Genomic DNA, 15,849 nt, shown 5'->3' on the forward strand with positions numbered 1-15,849 from the left:
CAAGGGCACAAATAAACTAAATGGCGGGAAAAAAAACGTTCGAGGGCGATAGAAACCAAAACAGAGCAGAAGGCGCACATGTTTGAGGACATCAAAAAACGAAAAAGCTCAGGTTTGAGAGCGCAAGAGTTCTATAATAGGAGCTCTATTATTGAACTCTTCGATCGCACGACAGGCTTGAGGGCGCAAAAAAAGGAGTGGGGCAGAGAAAGCGTTTGAGGGCACACATGGGAAAGGGCGCATCAGCCTGCGGGCAGATGGGCCGGCGCTGGAATGCAAATCGTGTCACACCTGTTGTTTTAGAACTCGACAAGAGTTCAAGTTCTCGGGACAGCAGGAAAATTCTTTGAATGTTCTCGCCATGTGACTGTGTTCGATGGTTTTCTCACTCTTCTTTCCGAGTGCTCCAAAGCAGCTGACAATAAAATGCTTCACTGCAACTGCGTATGCAAACAAAGTTGCATTGCACTTCGGGGTTTTTAAAGTTTAATGTTAAACAATATGTTCTTTTTTCCTTAATTATATTGTTAGTTTTTGACTCTGGTTCTAAAAAAAATCAATTCTTTGAAACAAAGCCATGATCTCTGTTAAGTTTTGTTGATAAAGTTCGCTATGGATGGAAATGAAAAGGAATTAAAGAATTTCATTTTGCACGAACGATGTTTTCTTGGTGTCTCCGGTGCTGTTCTTTTACTCGCAATTATATTTGTTGCTGTTATTGAGTAAGTTTTTGTTTTTTCCCAATAAAACTCCTTCTCTAGTGAAACGTTTCGTGTTTCTAATTCATCTATTTTACGTTTGCAGTGTACTCAGCGGTGTTGCAATTTGCTCCTGTTATTTTGGTGGATGTTTCGCAACCTATTTTTTGCTTCGGTAATTTTCTTTTTTTTCTCCTATCGTTCATTATGTGCACAAATCGTTTTTTTCCTCAATTGTTATTGTTATTTATTTATTCATTTATTTATTATTATTTTAGGAAAGGAACTCCGCTTCCAAATTTCATAATGACTTTTAAGCGACCAAAGAAGGTAAAACCTTATCGTATTTTGATTTGTCTAAAGAAGTTTAAATTTAAATTTTTAGTCTTAAAATTGCTCTTTTCTACATGTTAACGGAAAATTGTGCACTTTTTTCTTATTTTATTTAGGGTCAGATGGGGAAATATGGGTCAAAAAACCATAACATCTAAATATTTTCTTAAGTATAAGAGATAAAATGTTTTAATTTGGCATGGAGTAAGCTTAAATAATTTAGAAATTATTCAAATCATCCCTGTAGGGGAGAGGGGGGCACATGTAAACATGGGGCACATGTGAACAAACCATATTTTACCCAGATAACATGAGGAAAAAAATCTGAAAAGTCGGCTCTCCTCTGATATGCCCCCCTCTTGGCGAGATTTTAATTTTTCGCTCGATACGAAAATCGCCAATAAGGCGATAACTTGGCAACCCTGGTTTTGCAACTTGAACGCTGGAAAGTAGTTTCTCGAAGTCTGTCTTTTTGCACGTGTCTGTGTGGTAGGAGGTAGGTGCTCATATGTTCCGCTCTTAGGGAGATTTTAAGTTGAATACTCTAAAATAAAGTTTCAATTCAAACTTTATTTTAGAGTATTCTTTTTCTTGTTGTTTTTTAATGTTAATTTAGTTGAATTTTCTATTTTAATTATGAGTTCGGTTTGTGATGTTGTCCAAATGTATCAATTGAAATTTTTGAATGAATCTTCTTTTTCTTTTTCGTCAGGTCGTCCAACGTTTGGACGTACCGGAGTCTTAAATAGATTTTTTATATTTAAACTAATTGAAAATAAAGAGGTTTTTTTAGAATTTTTAAGGGAAATTGGTTTACTTAAGAATGAAATGTTATGTTCTAGATGTAATTCTGTTATGAAAATTAAAAAAACTAAAAAATGTTCAGATGGGTTAATTTTTTTTGTAGAAAGGTTATTGGGGGTGTTGTTTGTGGAAAAGAAGCAACAATCAAGAGTGGGTCATGGTTTAGTTCTAGCAAGTTGAAAATAGAGGAGATTTTTTTGATAACATATGAGATTTTAATTGGGACCAAAACTGCTGATATTGAAAGTCAATATTTTTTTTCATCACAAACTTTAGCCGATTGGCGAAATTATATTAATGAAGAAATATTAAATTACATTGAATTAAAATCCGAACAAATAGGGGGGGTTGGGAAAGTTATTGAAGTTGATGAATCTAAATTTGGGAAAAGAAAATATAATCGGGGACATGCAGTTGAGGGACAATGGGTTTTTGGGGGGGTTGAACGGGGTTCGGGGAAAACTTTTTTGGTTGCTGTTGGGGATAGGGGTAGGGAAACTCTATTTTTGGCAATTAAGCAGTGGATACTACCAGGCACGACGGTGCACTCCGATTGTTGGAGGGCATATGATACATTGGGGGAGGAGGGGTATGAGCATTTAACAGTCAACCATAAACTTAATTTTGTAGATCCAGAAACTAAATGTCACACTAACACAATTGAATCCACATGGAGACACGTTAAAAGTACTCTACCAACATATAATAGATTAGGGGATTTTAAATTTTATTTAGCTTATTATTTATACAAAAAAAATTGTGAATACAAAAATGAGGATATGTTTGTAAAGTTTTTGGAAATAATTCGCGAAATTAATTGGGTGGAGTACAAAATACAAGTAAAATAAGGTTGTTTTTTTTGGAATTTTTTTTGTCAAAACAAACATAATTTAAATATTTTTGTAAAGTAATGATAATAAAAAATGGGATAATTTCCCTAAGAGCGGAACATATGTGCACTGCCTCACGTGAGGAAGTAAAAGAAAAGTAAAAAAGGTAAGTGAACATATTTTGAATTATTCTGTTTTTAGTGTGTTTCTGGTAGTTTGTATTTTGGTCTGGTTGGCATTTTTGTAGCACAAAAATGGTGTTAATTTCACATAAAATCTGTGACTTTATTGTATACTGAACGGAGGAGATCTGTGACTTATATCCGACTGTGATGTATATTAAAAGTCGGAGGGATAACGGACCGAGGTCCTGGCGAGCCCGAGGTCTCATAGTACTTTCGTAATGAGACCGAGGCAGGGGTCTCATTACGAAAGTACTATGAGACCGAGGGCTCGTATCCCGGAGAAACAACGGAAAAAAATTAATGCATTAATTTCATTAAATAATTAATGACATAATTTGAATTTTTCCTGTTGGCGCTAAAAAAGCATTGCTAAGAACGATGTATGACATATGACGTCATACATAGTTTTCTTGGCGACGCTTTTTTGGCGCCAACAGGAAAAAGTCGCCAAGAGGGGGGTATATCAGATTTGTTCCGTACTGTCTGCTGCCTGAAATTCCAAAGATCTCAACCATTTTGTTTTTTAGTTATCATAATAACTTCTGTTTTGGAAGGTCCCAATAAACTTTCATGTTCCAGTTCTCAGATTAAAAACACATTCAACACTATCTTTATTGCGATTTGAACTTTATTCATTTTGAAGTGAGATTTATAAAATAAGTTTTTGTGCTGTATTTTTTTTAAAAAATTTGAAAGAAATATTGCTTTTTATCAGATTAGGCTTAAGTTGTTATACGGGGCACATGTGAACACACTATGTAGGGGCAGGTGTGAACTGTTTACATGTGCCCCATACTGTTTTTTTTTAGTTATTTCAATTTCAAAAATTGTGTAATTTTTTTCTTTGATTAGGCTAATTAAGAAACATTGAATAATTAAAAATTTTAATAATTGAAGTTAGTATCTGCTGTATCGCGACTGTGTTGGAGGCTACAAAAGTGATCCCGGTTTGTGGAGAGAAACAAGTTGGACAAAATGTTTCAGGCAAGAGAGGTGAACTTGTATAATTTTGTGGTACAGTTAATGCAATGGGAAACACTGTACCTCCTGTTTTTGCATTCCCAAGAAAAATATACAAAGATATTTTCTTAAATGGAGCACCATCAGAAAGCTTAGGGTTAGTATCCAAAACTGGATGGATGACAACAGATATCTTCCTAGATGTTGTAAAACACTTCCAAAAGTACTCCCACTGTACCGCAGCAAATTCTGTTTTGCTTCTACTTGATAATCATGAAAGTCATATCAGTTTGGATGTAATATTATTTTGTTGTGAGAATGGAATAGTATTCCTTACATTCTCCCCTCATTGTTCACATCGCTTACAGCCTTTGGATGTAGGTGTTTATGGCCCCTTTAAATCTGCACTGAAAACTTCTTTCAATGACTGGTTGACATTACACCCAGGAAAAAGAATAACTATATATGAAATTGGTCAGTGTTCTTCACCAGCTTTCACAGCAGCCTTTACATACAAAAATATTAAATCGGGGTTTTTCTAAACCAGGAATTTGGCCGTTATCTCGACTTGCTTTTACTGACGCTGATTTCATCCCAATTCAAATAACTAGCTTAATGCCAGTTAATCCTGAGGATGCCTCCACCAGCTGCAATGCACATTCAAGTCCTATCCCAGAATGTGTGAGACCATTGCCTTGAATAGAATTTCACGATTCCACTCTAGGGAAAAGTAAGCAGCGTCAAAAAAGAAAATCAAGAATTTTGACAGACACCTCCGAAAAAGATATTGTTGTCAAAGCTATGGAAGAAAAGGCAGAGAAAATGAAGATAAAATGTGAAAGAGTTGCAAAGAAAGGAAAGTTAGAACTTGCTGAACTGTTGAAAAAGGAGCAGTCAAAGGTTGTAGTCAGTGACTCCGAGTCCGACATTAGCTTTGAAGAGAGTAGCCATCAAGAAATTTGTGCTGAAGTCAACCTTGCACCAGAAAATTTACCCTGTGAATGACTTTGTCCTCGTAGAATTCACTACAAATAAGACAAAAATTCACTATGTTGGCCGTATCGAGAAAATGGAGAGTGATGAAGCAAATGTTAAATTCATGAGGAAGCAGAAGAAAGAAACCTTTGTATTTCCAGAAACAGATGATACATCGATGGTAAACACTGATGATATTCTGCTAAAATTACCCCCACCTACAATTTTAGGTAGCACATATCGAGCTGCTTCTTCAGTTTCTTTTTCTCTTGAAGGCTATAATGTTCGTTGAATCAAGTTAATTTATTATGTACTCAATATTTATATTTTCATTGTATTTATTAATGTGTAATAAAGAGTACTTAAAGATATGCTTAGGTGCATTTTATATCATTTATGTATCTGTACTTGTGCCCCAGGTCTGTTTACAACTGCCCCCCCCCCCCCACCGGGGCAGATGTGAACAAAATTTAACATATTTTAGAATTAATTTTTAGGTTGGAATTTACTCTTGTAGAAGGAGGATAACTGCATGAAAATATTAGCAAATGTTTGATTTATCATATTTAGCACCTTTTTCTTTTTTATCTCAAATCAATAATGAAAAATATAGAAAAATGTCGTTTTTGTTCACATGTGCCCCCCTCTCCCCTACCTAAAATTGCATTATTATTTTTTTTATTTAAATTAAATGTTTGACCAAGAATTACTCCATATCGGGGCAATGGGTCACACATGGGGTAAATATGGGTCATCTAGCTATTTTTATTATTATTATTTTTTTTGTTTAAAAACATATTAATTATTTGTAGCATCATTAACTCTATTAAGAGCAATAACTTTCTAAAGAGTTCACTGATGTCAAAAACTAAGGAAAATTTTCAAAGTTTAATTTCTGTTGGATATTTTATTTAGTGTTATTTTCAATGGATGTTTGAAGTATTTCAATATAAAATGGCTTTTGAAAATGTATTGAGTATAATTGAGTTCCTCAGACCTATTTTTATATTATTTTTTTTATATGTCTAGGGGTACAAAGGCACCTGTCTGCAGGGTGAACAGGGTGTTGTACCCACGGACAAAAAAGATGGTTTTTAAGAAAAAATTTTAAAGTTGAAAGCTTTGAGATTTTCACCTGACAAAAATTGCCAAATTAGATGATAAGCTGTCGATTCTGCCAGAAAACGTTTCCAATCAATTATCCATTCCCAGAGACTAACAAAAATTGAAATGTAAATTTTGCCCGTGGGTACAGCAGCTTCCCCTACTCATTATTTTTAAAAAGAAGAAAAAATGTTTGTTGGTAGGAAAAGCTTAGACTATTTGCTATTAAAAAACAGCGCCAACAAAATTGTTCATTCAAAAGTGTTTCGCATAATGAATCTTGAAAAAATCAGGATTTTACGAGACAATCTTTTTTGAAGATGTTTTTATAGAAGTGTGAAAACTATTTTAATATTATTTACTTCACTGTTACATTGTTTTTGACTTTAATATAGGCTTAGAGTCCAGGACACCCCTATTTTGGTTTTTAGAATTATTAATAGTATTATGCTGTAAAAGTTTTAGCTTACTCAAATTTTAAGAGGATGCTCAATGACCCCTTATTTCAATATTAGCCGTAGCATAGAAAATGTCACAAATTTAGAAACATTTGATTTTCCTAGCTTTTTTTTTTTTTTTTGTAAATAATATTTTTTTTTTTGCAATGTATATGCATATTGCTAGTGTATAATATAATATGTAGCTTTGTTTTTTCAGTTCAATGAATTTTTTTAGCCCCCCCCCCCCCTCTCCCCATAATTGTGATGTTTGTGGGAATGGGTTGAGCACCCTCTTTCAGTTGAAATAGGAAGCTAAAATTCCTCCGGTATATTACTATCCACAAGTCTGAAAACATTGAGAGGTGTCTTCCAATCTAGGAGAAACACTTTTTTTTACATGTATTTTTGAACTACCCTAAAAGACTTGTAACAATGATCTCTAAAGATGATTTTTTTTTTTTTTTTTGAAATTCTAGCATCTTTATTTATGTGTGTGTGTGTGTTTTTTTTTTCAAGAAATATGATTGACGTTTGAGAATACATGTGTGATATATATATTTTTTAATTTTTACTAGGAAAATGTTGGATCTAAATTACGTACTGTGTGCTCTCGGTGTGGTGTTATCGATTGTTGCCGGCATCGTCCAGAGCTAAATGTCTATACAGCTAAACCCTGGATGAATCTTAAAGTGCCAAAAGAAGTTGATCAAGCCTTGGAAGAAGTATGTTCAGTCTTTTTTTTTCCACCTGGATGGGGTTAAAATCAGAATAAGAATTTAAAAAATATTTTTTATTTTTAATCTACTAAAACCCATTGCAGTGGGTAGTGTTCAAATTCCAAATTCTTATATTGTCGCTTCAGAGCAACAGTAAGGTATCTTAGTGTTATTTCTGGGATAAGATATCTTACTGTTGTTCTAAGGCGACGACATACACTGGTGTGCAAAAATTAAGGATGAGACTGTTTTTTCAATATAATTTTGTACAAAAGCTTTCCAAAAAAACACAATTAATACCGTAAGATCCCCAATACGTAAGGACATGTGTAATGTAAGCAACACTTACTAAAAAAGAAATCAGAGGGATAAAAAGAAGCTTTATTGAAAAAGTAGCATGGAGCGCAATGTGACTGAAGGCCGAAACATCCCTGTGATGGGTGTCCAGCAAGAAACATCCGGTCTTTAGTAGGGGATATGATCTCCCCGGACTGCTAGGCAGGTTTCACAGCGTCTGCCCATGCTGAGAATAAAGGTGTCAATGAATTGTTGAGGCATTGCTGCCCATTCGTCTTGCAGCGCCAATCGAAGCTCCTGAATCGTTACTGGTGGTAAAGTACGAGCTGCCAAGCGTCTGCCTAGAAAATCCCATACATGCTCGATGGGATTGAGATCCGGAGATCGTGCCGGCCAATCCATACGTTCAATATCCTCACTCTCTAAGAGCTGTTCGGCAGCTACTGTGCGATGACATGGTGCATTGTCGTCCATGAAAAGGAACTGTGGACCCATAGCGCCTCTAAAAAGACGCACATATGGAAGAAGAATCTCGTTACAATAACGGGTCCCGTTGACTGAACCTGCGTCGAAGATGTGAAGGTCTGTACGACTACCAAGCATGATGCCTCCCCAAACGAGAACACCGAGACCTCTATACCTGTCCCTTTCAATGATGTTCGAGGGATGATCCCGCTCTCTCCAGATGAGTATGCGATGAGAATCGCTACTCAGACTGAATCTGCTCTCATCTGTAAAGAGTACTCGTCCCCATTCATTGTCTCTCCAATTCCGGTGTTCCCGACACCACAGAGAACGCCTTCTCCGATGGGCTGGCGTTAGAGGTACACACCGTATAGGGCGTCGTGCAAACAGACCACCACTGTGCAGTCTTCTGGCCACGGTAAAATGCGATATCGGTCGTCCAGTCGCCTGTGTCGTGTGTCTAGCGATTTCTCCCGCTGTCTGCCGCCTGTTTCTTCTGGCCTGTAAGACAATATACCGGTCATCTGCGGGTGTGGTTCCTCGTGGACGACCACTACTGAACCCCCGGATAGCTGTTCCTGTAGTTTGAAAGTATCTCCAAAGTCGTGAAACGATGCTGTGAGCAATTCCGAACTCTGCAGCCACACTTGTCACACTGCAGCCTTCCTCCAACTTCCCAATGATTCGACCTCGGGCAAAAGCATCCAGATGTCGTCCAACAGATTGATTATTCGCCATTTCTCGCTGAGGCAGCAACTCGGTGTGATTTTAACTGCTATACGGCGTGCAATCTCTTTGCCAGAAATACTGATCTTACACCGACAACATGCTTTATACTACTCAGACACTCCCCATTACGTCTGCCTGCATATCTGCGCATGTGCTACCATACATCACCTTACTTAATCTCCTGATTGGTCTTTCTGTCTGCTCTGCCTCTTCGTTCAGCTGATATGCTAATCTTTCGACTTCGTCCTTAATTTTTGCACACCAGTGTATATATATAGACCAGCAGTCGGCAGCCAATCGACTGAAGATCTACTTTCCAAGTTCGGTGAAAATGAAGATCAACTTGGAGGAGAAGGGGGATTTAAACCGTCGTGTTTCATTTGCAGTTAAGTTAAGATTATGCTGACTTCAAATTATAGGCAGAATCTTATCAAAATAGACTTAACTACTAATTAAATAGTTGCTTTAATTTGATTGAAATAATGTTACGTGAACACTGTAAACTCACATAGAAATATTTTCATTCATAAGTATATTGCTTGTTTTAAAATTGATAAATAGTGACCGTAAAAAGTTTGGCTAAACATAAAAATTGTGGAAAATTTTCAATTAATTTTGACGTTAAGCCTAATTTTGTTTCAAAAAATGGTACTCCAATAGAAACCAAGGAAAAAATATTTTCGCGATTGACTGAAAATAGGCTCGAGATCGACCGATTGATCGCGATCGATGGGTTGTCGACCGCTGATCTAGACAGAGCAGAACTCATACTGTGAGATTATGTTCAAGTTCAAATCTTATAATATTTAAGTCATAGAAGTAACTTGAAAAATATTTCAATTTGAATGCCAAATGCTCAGTTTCTATCCAACCTCTATAATATTATTTTTTTACTTCCTGCTTATTCTAGTTTAATCTCATTTGTTGGTTCTGAAATTAATGAGTAATCATACTGCAATCCAAGTGTTGTAAGTTAACTTGCCAGAAAAGACCATCATTTTATTTTGTCACTCTCAATAATGAAAATTTGAGTTTAAGCTGCAGCATTGCAAATGCTTTGCATACTATACAATCATTCACACACAATTTTGCTTTCTTTGCCTCAAGTTTTAACAAACTGTGATGATGGTGCAAGCAATAAGCTTCAGTATAAGTTCATCCAACAGCTTGGTTGTGAATTTACAGTCTCGTAAGTACGAAGTGGCCCAACCAGTGCCAGATCTAGGTGGAGCAAGCCCTGTCCCTTGCCTTAGTCGGCAATTTCTTAGAGGCAGCAAATATACTCTTAACTGTTTCACCTGTTAAAACTTGGTATGAAAACTTGATAGAAGATCGGGCACTAGGCTCAACGTCATTAAGGCCCTGAAGGAGACTCTAAAATGCATGTGAAACAAAAAAAAAAAGATTTTCCAATTCCTCTATAATCAATAATACTACATTTTGCATTAGTTTCTCCCCATCACCTTGTGCTGCAAAACAATGCCTTAGGGGAGAAAATGAAAAGACAGTATTTTAGATAGTAGTAGAAAAGACAGATAATTTTTTTAATAATTGCTAATAAAATACAAATATGACAACCAGCAACAGACTTTGAGCCTGGCCAGGCTGGTCATAGTAATAATAGTAAGAATGATTTTTTTAGTGCCTGTTGACATTGCTTGTTAAAATTATTGTCTTTAGATATATGGTTGTAGTAAAAAACACTTTTACAAAGGGGGTAGTGAGAAGCAAATTGATACAAGTGCTGAATCAAAAACCTATCTTCTGTTTTTGGAAAAGAAACAGTACAAGCAATCCTGATAGGTACCACTATGCAGCAGGATTTAGAAAAAAAGAAAATTCAATGAAAGCCTACCTAGGAGATGAACTTTAAGCATGTTTTACTCAAAACTTTTAAAATATCTACTTAATGTCCTTTACTTCTCACGACCTTAAATCTAAACTCGGTTATTTTTAGTAGAATGGACCAAGTAGCCCACAAAAATAGATTGTAATGGACCCCCAAGTGTTAATATCCACCAGTGCATTAGCAATTGCTGTATTAATATTGCATTGTTCATGTAATGTTAATATACATTGTGATATGTTCTAAAATTGTCTTCTCTTTCAGCTATTAAATTTGGTGATGGATAGACATATTTATTCCTGGTATAGGTAAGTTTTTATTCTATTGAGTTGGTTGTGATTACTGAGCAAATTAAAATGACAAATTATCCATTTTGCCAACAATTCTTTAATGTATTTCTTTGGCATTCTTTGAAAAGAAAAGTAAAAGATTCTGCATCTGTTTAGTGTTTTAAGTTTTAAAATGTTAGAAATTGAAATTGCGTTTAATTTATTTAGTAGTGTAAAAGATTTCTTTGCCTCTTATCCATAACCATGATGATGAGCCTGTAAAGTGCAAAGTTTGTCAGAAGGAAGCAGTAAATTTTAAATTAAAATATATTTTGCCTTGCAAAAATTAACTGCGTTATTTAGTACATTAAGTTTTCATCAGTATTTTTCATCTTTTATCTATAATTGAAAGTTTTGATGTGACAAAAACATTTGTGGAGTGAAATAGCTTTAAAGGAATCAATAATGATAAATATGCACATAGTGCATGCATGCCAACTTTTGCAAATTAAGCATAAATTTTATTCGTTTAAATTGGTATCATACTTTTATGCACATCCCAATTTTTTACACATTTCAAAATCAAATTGCATCCTCTTCCATAACGCTCACTCATGGTTGCCTACTATGTGAAAGCCATTGTGATTTGCTATCAGTTTCTGGAAAATGACTACTGAAGCAAAGAAGCAATTTTATAGTTAAATCCGTAGTATTGTCAGATTCTAAGAGCGCATTTCAGCCTTTTCTGAATAACCAAATACAGTGAAATCCCATTACAACGAATACCAATATAATGAAATTTCAGTTTCAACGAAATAAAATTTTAGTCCCGATTTAATTTCTAGTACGTTGCTTGAATTTCATTATAACAAAATGCTCGTTACAACGAACAAAATTTACAGTCCCTTAAGGTTCATTGTAACAGGATTTCACTGTAGTTCCTAAATAATTTTGGAGTACATGCCTTTTCTTAAAGAGCTGGCCAATAGAATTTCATTCCAATGTATTTATGCCCATTGTGGAATTTTGGACACTAAAAAATCTGATGTTCTGGCTAGGGTAAGGAGCTTTGATAGGACGATGCATGAACCTTCTGCTTTCTGTACACGTGACTAAGTTGTACGTTATAACCTGATCCCCTGCAATTTCTCAAACAAGATATGATGCAACATACTCTTAACAAAAAATAGAGAACTCTGGAGGAAGGCAGAAGGATTCCTAGTTGTCAAAGAATTACAGGGCTCATTTTAGCAGTCTAACTGGACATGATTTTGCAAGACTATATCAATAGAACCAAAGTGGTGGACTCCCCAGACTGTTTTGTGTGATTCTAGTCACATTGAAAAAAATATTATCATCGAAAACATTGACAAAAAGTACTGACGAGCTTGTGAAAAAATGGCTTTGACGCTGATATGTGACACTTGTAAAATAAATAATAAAGAATCCATAGATAATGCATTATGGGTAAAACATGGTTCAGGCCTGCTTGCAGTTAGTTTAGTCACCAGGCTTTAGTTTTGGAATCCGTCTAGTATGAACTTGCAGGAGCAATTGTCCCTATTATTGACTACTCATTATTGATTTACTCATGATCAATGAACGACTGTAAACTCCCTATTATCCGAGGATTTGAGTAGCACAGCAGGCGAATAAATAAATTTCGCAGATAGCCCACAAAATAGGTAAAAAACTATACTAGTGTATGCAATAGCTTTAAAAAATTACAATCACATACATTTACGCTACAGCTGAAAACTAACACAGTATGAAAAAAAATAATGTAAAAGCAAAAACAAGCTTGCAAATGGATTACACACAAAGGCCAGCAAATCATGCAAACAGATTAACTGCAACAGATCAAGCTTGGTTGAACTAAGAATAAATAGGGGAGGGAAGGAGTTTTCAAAACAGGTCTGGTGATTTGTTTACACCCGTAAGTAGTGTAGATCTAAAAATCAAGTTTTAACTATTAGTGTTGATATTTTAACCAGTAATTGATAGATTTTGTGCTTGTTAAGTTGAAGTGAGTGCATTCATTTAAAGTCTTAATCATTGTAGGGAGGTGGGGTTAGTGAGAAAGACCGCATTTAATCGGGAACTTTTTGTATTTTTTAATTCAAAAAATCAATGTTTAAGCAATTTCTCTTAACAGAATTAACTTTAGATTTGAGTGTTACGACTTATTTTAGGTAAAATGTGAATTAAAAGGAGTTGCCCTATTATGGATAGCCAAGAGCAATAAATTATTCATTAATATAAAAAATCTCCATTTCAGCAATTTCTCTTGTACTTGAGTACTAAAACTTATTTAGGTAAAAAATATTTTAAACTAATTCTTAACAATGGTAAACATTAGTAAGTAGTTTTGCCCAAGTTTTTTCAGGTTTAAGTTTGATTTTTATTGTATTCTTCTTTTTGGGTATTTAACCAGTGTTGTGAATAGTTCAAACTTAAAATTAAACTTTTATGTGTTTGCCTCTCTGCATATAAATTAATTACTATTATTTTAATCTAGTGAATTAAGTAAAGATGAAGATTTTGTTCAAGAAATCAGAACTTCTCTAAGGTTCCTTTTTTCTAGTCTTCTAAGAAGAGCATTACAGGTAAGCTCTTGAGGAAGAGAGAAGAATTAATTTGAAAATTAAATTAATATCTCTTTTTGAATATTTTTTCTGGATCAAATGTTGAAAAAATTTTAGAAAATTAAAAAATAATGCTTAAATTGGAAGGCTAGAAAAGCATTCAAAATAGAGAAAACGTTTAGTGTCTCTCAATTGTTGAAAGAAATCAGAATAAAATTCTGAATGAATAAAAGTTTAAATTTATTTAGTTTTTCTTAAAATATTAAAAAGGCAAGATTGGCAAGTTATTTTGTCATTAGTTTTATTATATACTGCACATATTAATTGTGCTATGAAAGTAATTTATCATTAATTTTATAGCAAAATTATGCAGTAAAAAATTTCTTTAAATCAGTCATTTTAGCAGAATTTAATGTCAATGTTACTTCCAACATTTTTTTTTTCTGTATTTTGACCTTCTACAACAATTTAGCATCTTCAGAAATAAAGGGCAAAAGATGTTCGTTTTTCAAAACGAGATTAATTAAATCCAGGGTGATAAATATTTGCACGGGTATGTCTAGTGGATAGAGACCGACAAAACTGCAAAATTTTAGAAATCGAAAAATTAATGTCGTCAATTTCCAGCAACTGATCGGTTTTAAAAAGCTGCTAGGTATTATCAAAAATAGTTAACATTGCTAATAAAAATAACACCTACTTTTAAAATCTTTTTACAGGTTGACATTGTGAAACTAATTACTGAAAAAGCCATTAATGCTCTAATTAAGCATCTGGACTGCTATCTTCAAGCTCAGAAACTAGGAAAATCAACTAATATGGAAGAAACAGTTCTTTGCTATTTGGGTGAAAAATTGCACCCAGCAATGCAAAGTAGGCAGGCAGAGCTTAGCTACTTGAGGCATCTTACTTCTAATGTTCTTCCCTTCATCGTGCAGCAAAAATATTTGCGTTGCAGGTACTTATTACATTCATTATGCTTTTAAAATTTATTTTGTCTCCTGTTATATGTATCCATGTATAAATATTTTTTTTTTTTTACTTTCAGAACTGCTAGCTCTTTAGTGCGAGAAATATTTTGCAATAGTGTATTTCTACCTTTAATGGATATAATTGGAGACCCGGTGAGTTGCTTTTCTTTTTATTCTGATCTTTAATATTGTACTTGTATGTAGTAATATCAATTAAGTTTATATGAGATTTATCGTATCACAACCAGTTCAATCCATTTTTTTAAAAAAATTCTGGGAAGAGAAAAAAACATTTCACACTCTACTTGCTTAATTTTTGCAAAAGATTTTATTTTTTCACTTGAATAACATTCAGTGTAAAACTTCATTTTTGTTTCCTTTTTTAAATTAGCAGCATTGATTAATTATTCAAAGCTCAGTTCTATAACAGCCCATGGGGGACAAAGCCTGTGACCATCTCGGTTTTTGTGACCCAGGGCTCTGGGGTGTAAGACAGGTGTTTCGGTTAGGTGGTCAGCCAAAAACAGACTAATTGCTTACAGATAAAAACAATTTGGGTTGAACTTATTTTGAAGTAAATAAAGTTTTTTTTCAAGTTTTCATTTAAATTCCAATTTAATTCATGTTATATCTCAATTTCATGACATGTACCCTGTACAATCAATCATAAATGTGAGTGATTGAGCAATTTATTACAATGTTGTTAATGTTACTTACATGTTTTTGTAGTGATGTTTTATTAAAAGCTTGGTTTGAGCTGATTTGAAGTAAAATGGGTCTTCAGCAGCTGTTTTTGTCCTGATTGAGGGGGAATCATTCCAATCGTTTTGTGGCATGAAAGTATGGACGAAAAAGTATCGAATTATGAAAAGAAAACACAAAACACTATTGAAATTTTATGGATTGAGCTTGTTTTGACACTAAGCACCTCATACAAAATTGAAATTTTAGACCAAACTGTTACAAAATTTTGTAAAAATAATATTAAATAAGTACATTCAATTTAAATAATATAGTATAGTGATAATTTCTGTACCTCAGAGCCAGACTAAAGTAAGTTGCGATTTTCTATATTCATTATTGCATTGTATGTAGAAACTTATTCCACATGGAGCCATGTGGACGTATTTCTTTGAAAAATACCCTTTTCAAATTTTTACCAGGATTAAAGGAACATGCATCCCATCCTATGCATATCCCAGAAAAAAAGTTTTTTTCTCTCTCCTGTAAAGTTGCGGTTATGACTTACGTCTGTCCATCTGGCTCTAAGTTACAGATTTAAACTTTCATTTTTTTGCTATTTTTCTAGTAGGAAGTTGTTTGAGTGTTGTGTGTACTTGTTTTTATAGTCAAGAGTTGACTGTCTCAAAAATGCTTAATGTACTATTTTTAAAATGATTAAATTAGGACTTTTCAAAATTTTATATAATGAGAAAAAATACAGAAAAGAGTTCCCCCTTTTTTTTTAATATACAGTGATATTGAACACAGTGAAACTCCAATTATCTGAACTCCAACTTTCCAAATCGCTTTCAGAATTTGAGCAAAAAAACTAAGGTTATTGCACTTTCTGCGTTCCCCAAATTAATGATTCTGTTGACACACGCTATTATCCTTCCCTCTGTGAAGCTAGTCAAACACC

At 34.2% G+C, this 15,849-nt stretch overlaps 1 protein-coding gene across 1 annotated transcript in view; it reads left to right on the plus strand.

Moving 5' to 3' along the window:
• Nucleotides 1-469: 469 nt before the first annotated feature.
• Nucleotides 470-15,849, plus strand: part of LOC129228579 (sorting nexin-14-like) — a 46,056-nt gene continuing 30,676 nt past the window's right edge. The window contains exons 1-8 of the mRNA XM_054863261.1: nucleotides 470-722; nucleotides 805-873; nucleotides 977-1,028; nucleotides 6,905-7,051; nucleotides 10,647-10,690; nucleotides 13,170-13,257; nucleotides 13,956-14,194; nucleotides 14,285-14,360. Coding sequence (XP_054719236.1) covers nucleotides 613-722; nucleotides 805-873; nucleotides 977-1,028; nucleotides 6,905-7,051; nucleotides 10,647-10,690; nucleotides 13,170-13,257; nucleotides 13,956-14,194; nucleotides 14,285-14,360 — 825 coding nt within the window. The 5' untranslated portion in view covers nucleotides 470-612. The remainder of the gene's footprint in view (nucleotides 723-804; nucleotides 874-976; nucleotides 1,029-6,904; nucleotides 7,052-10,646; nucleotides 10,691-13,169; nucleotides 13,258-13,955; nucleotides 14,195-14,284; nucleotides 14,361-15,849) is intronic.

This window comes from Uloborus diversus, chromosome 8, assembly GCF_026930045.1.
Source record: "Uloborus diversus isolate 005 chromosome 8, Udiv.v.3.1, whole genome shotgun sequence".
Lineage (NCBI taxonomy): Eukaryota > Metazoa > Arthropoda > Arachnida > Araneae > Uloboridae > Uloborus > Uloborus diversus.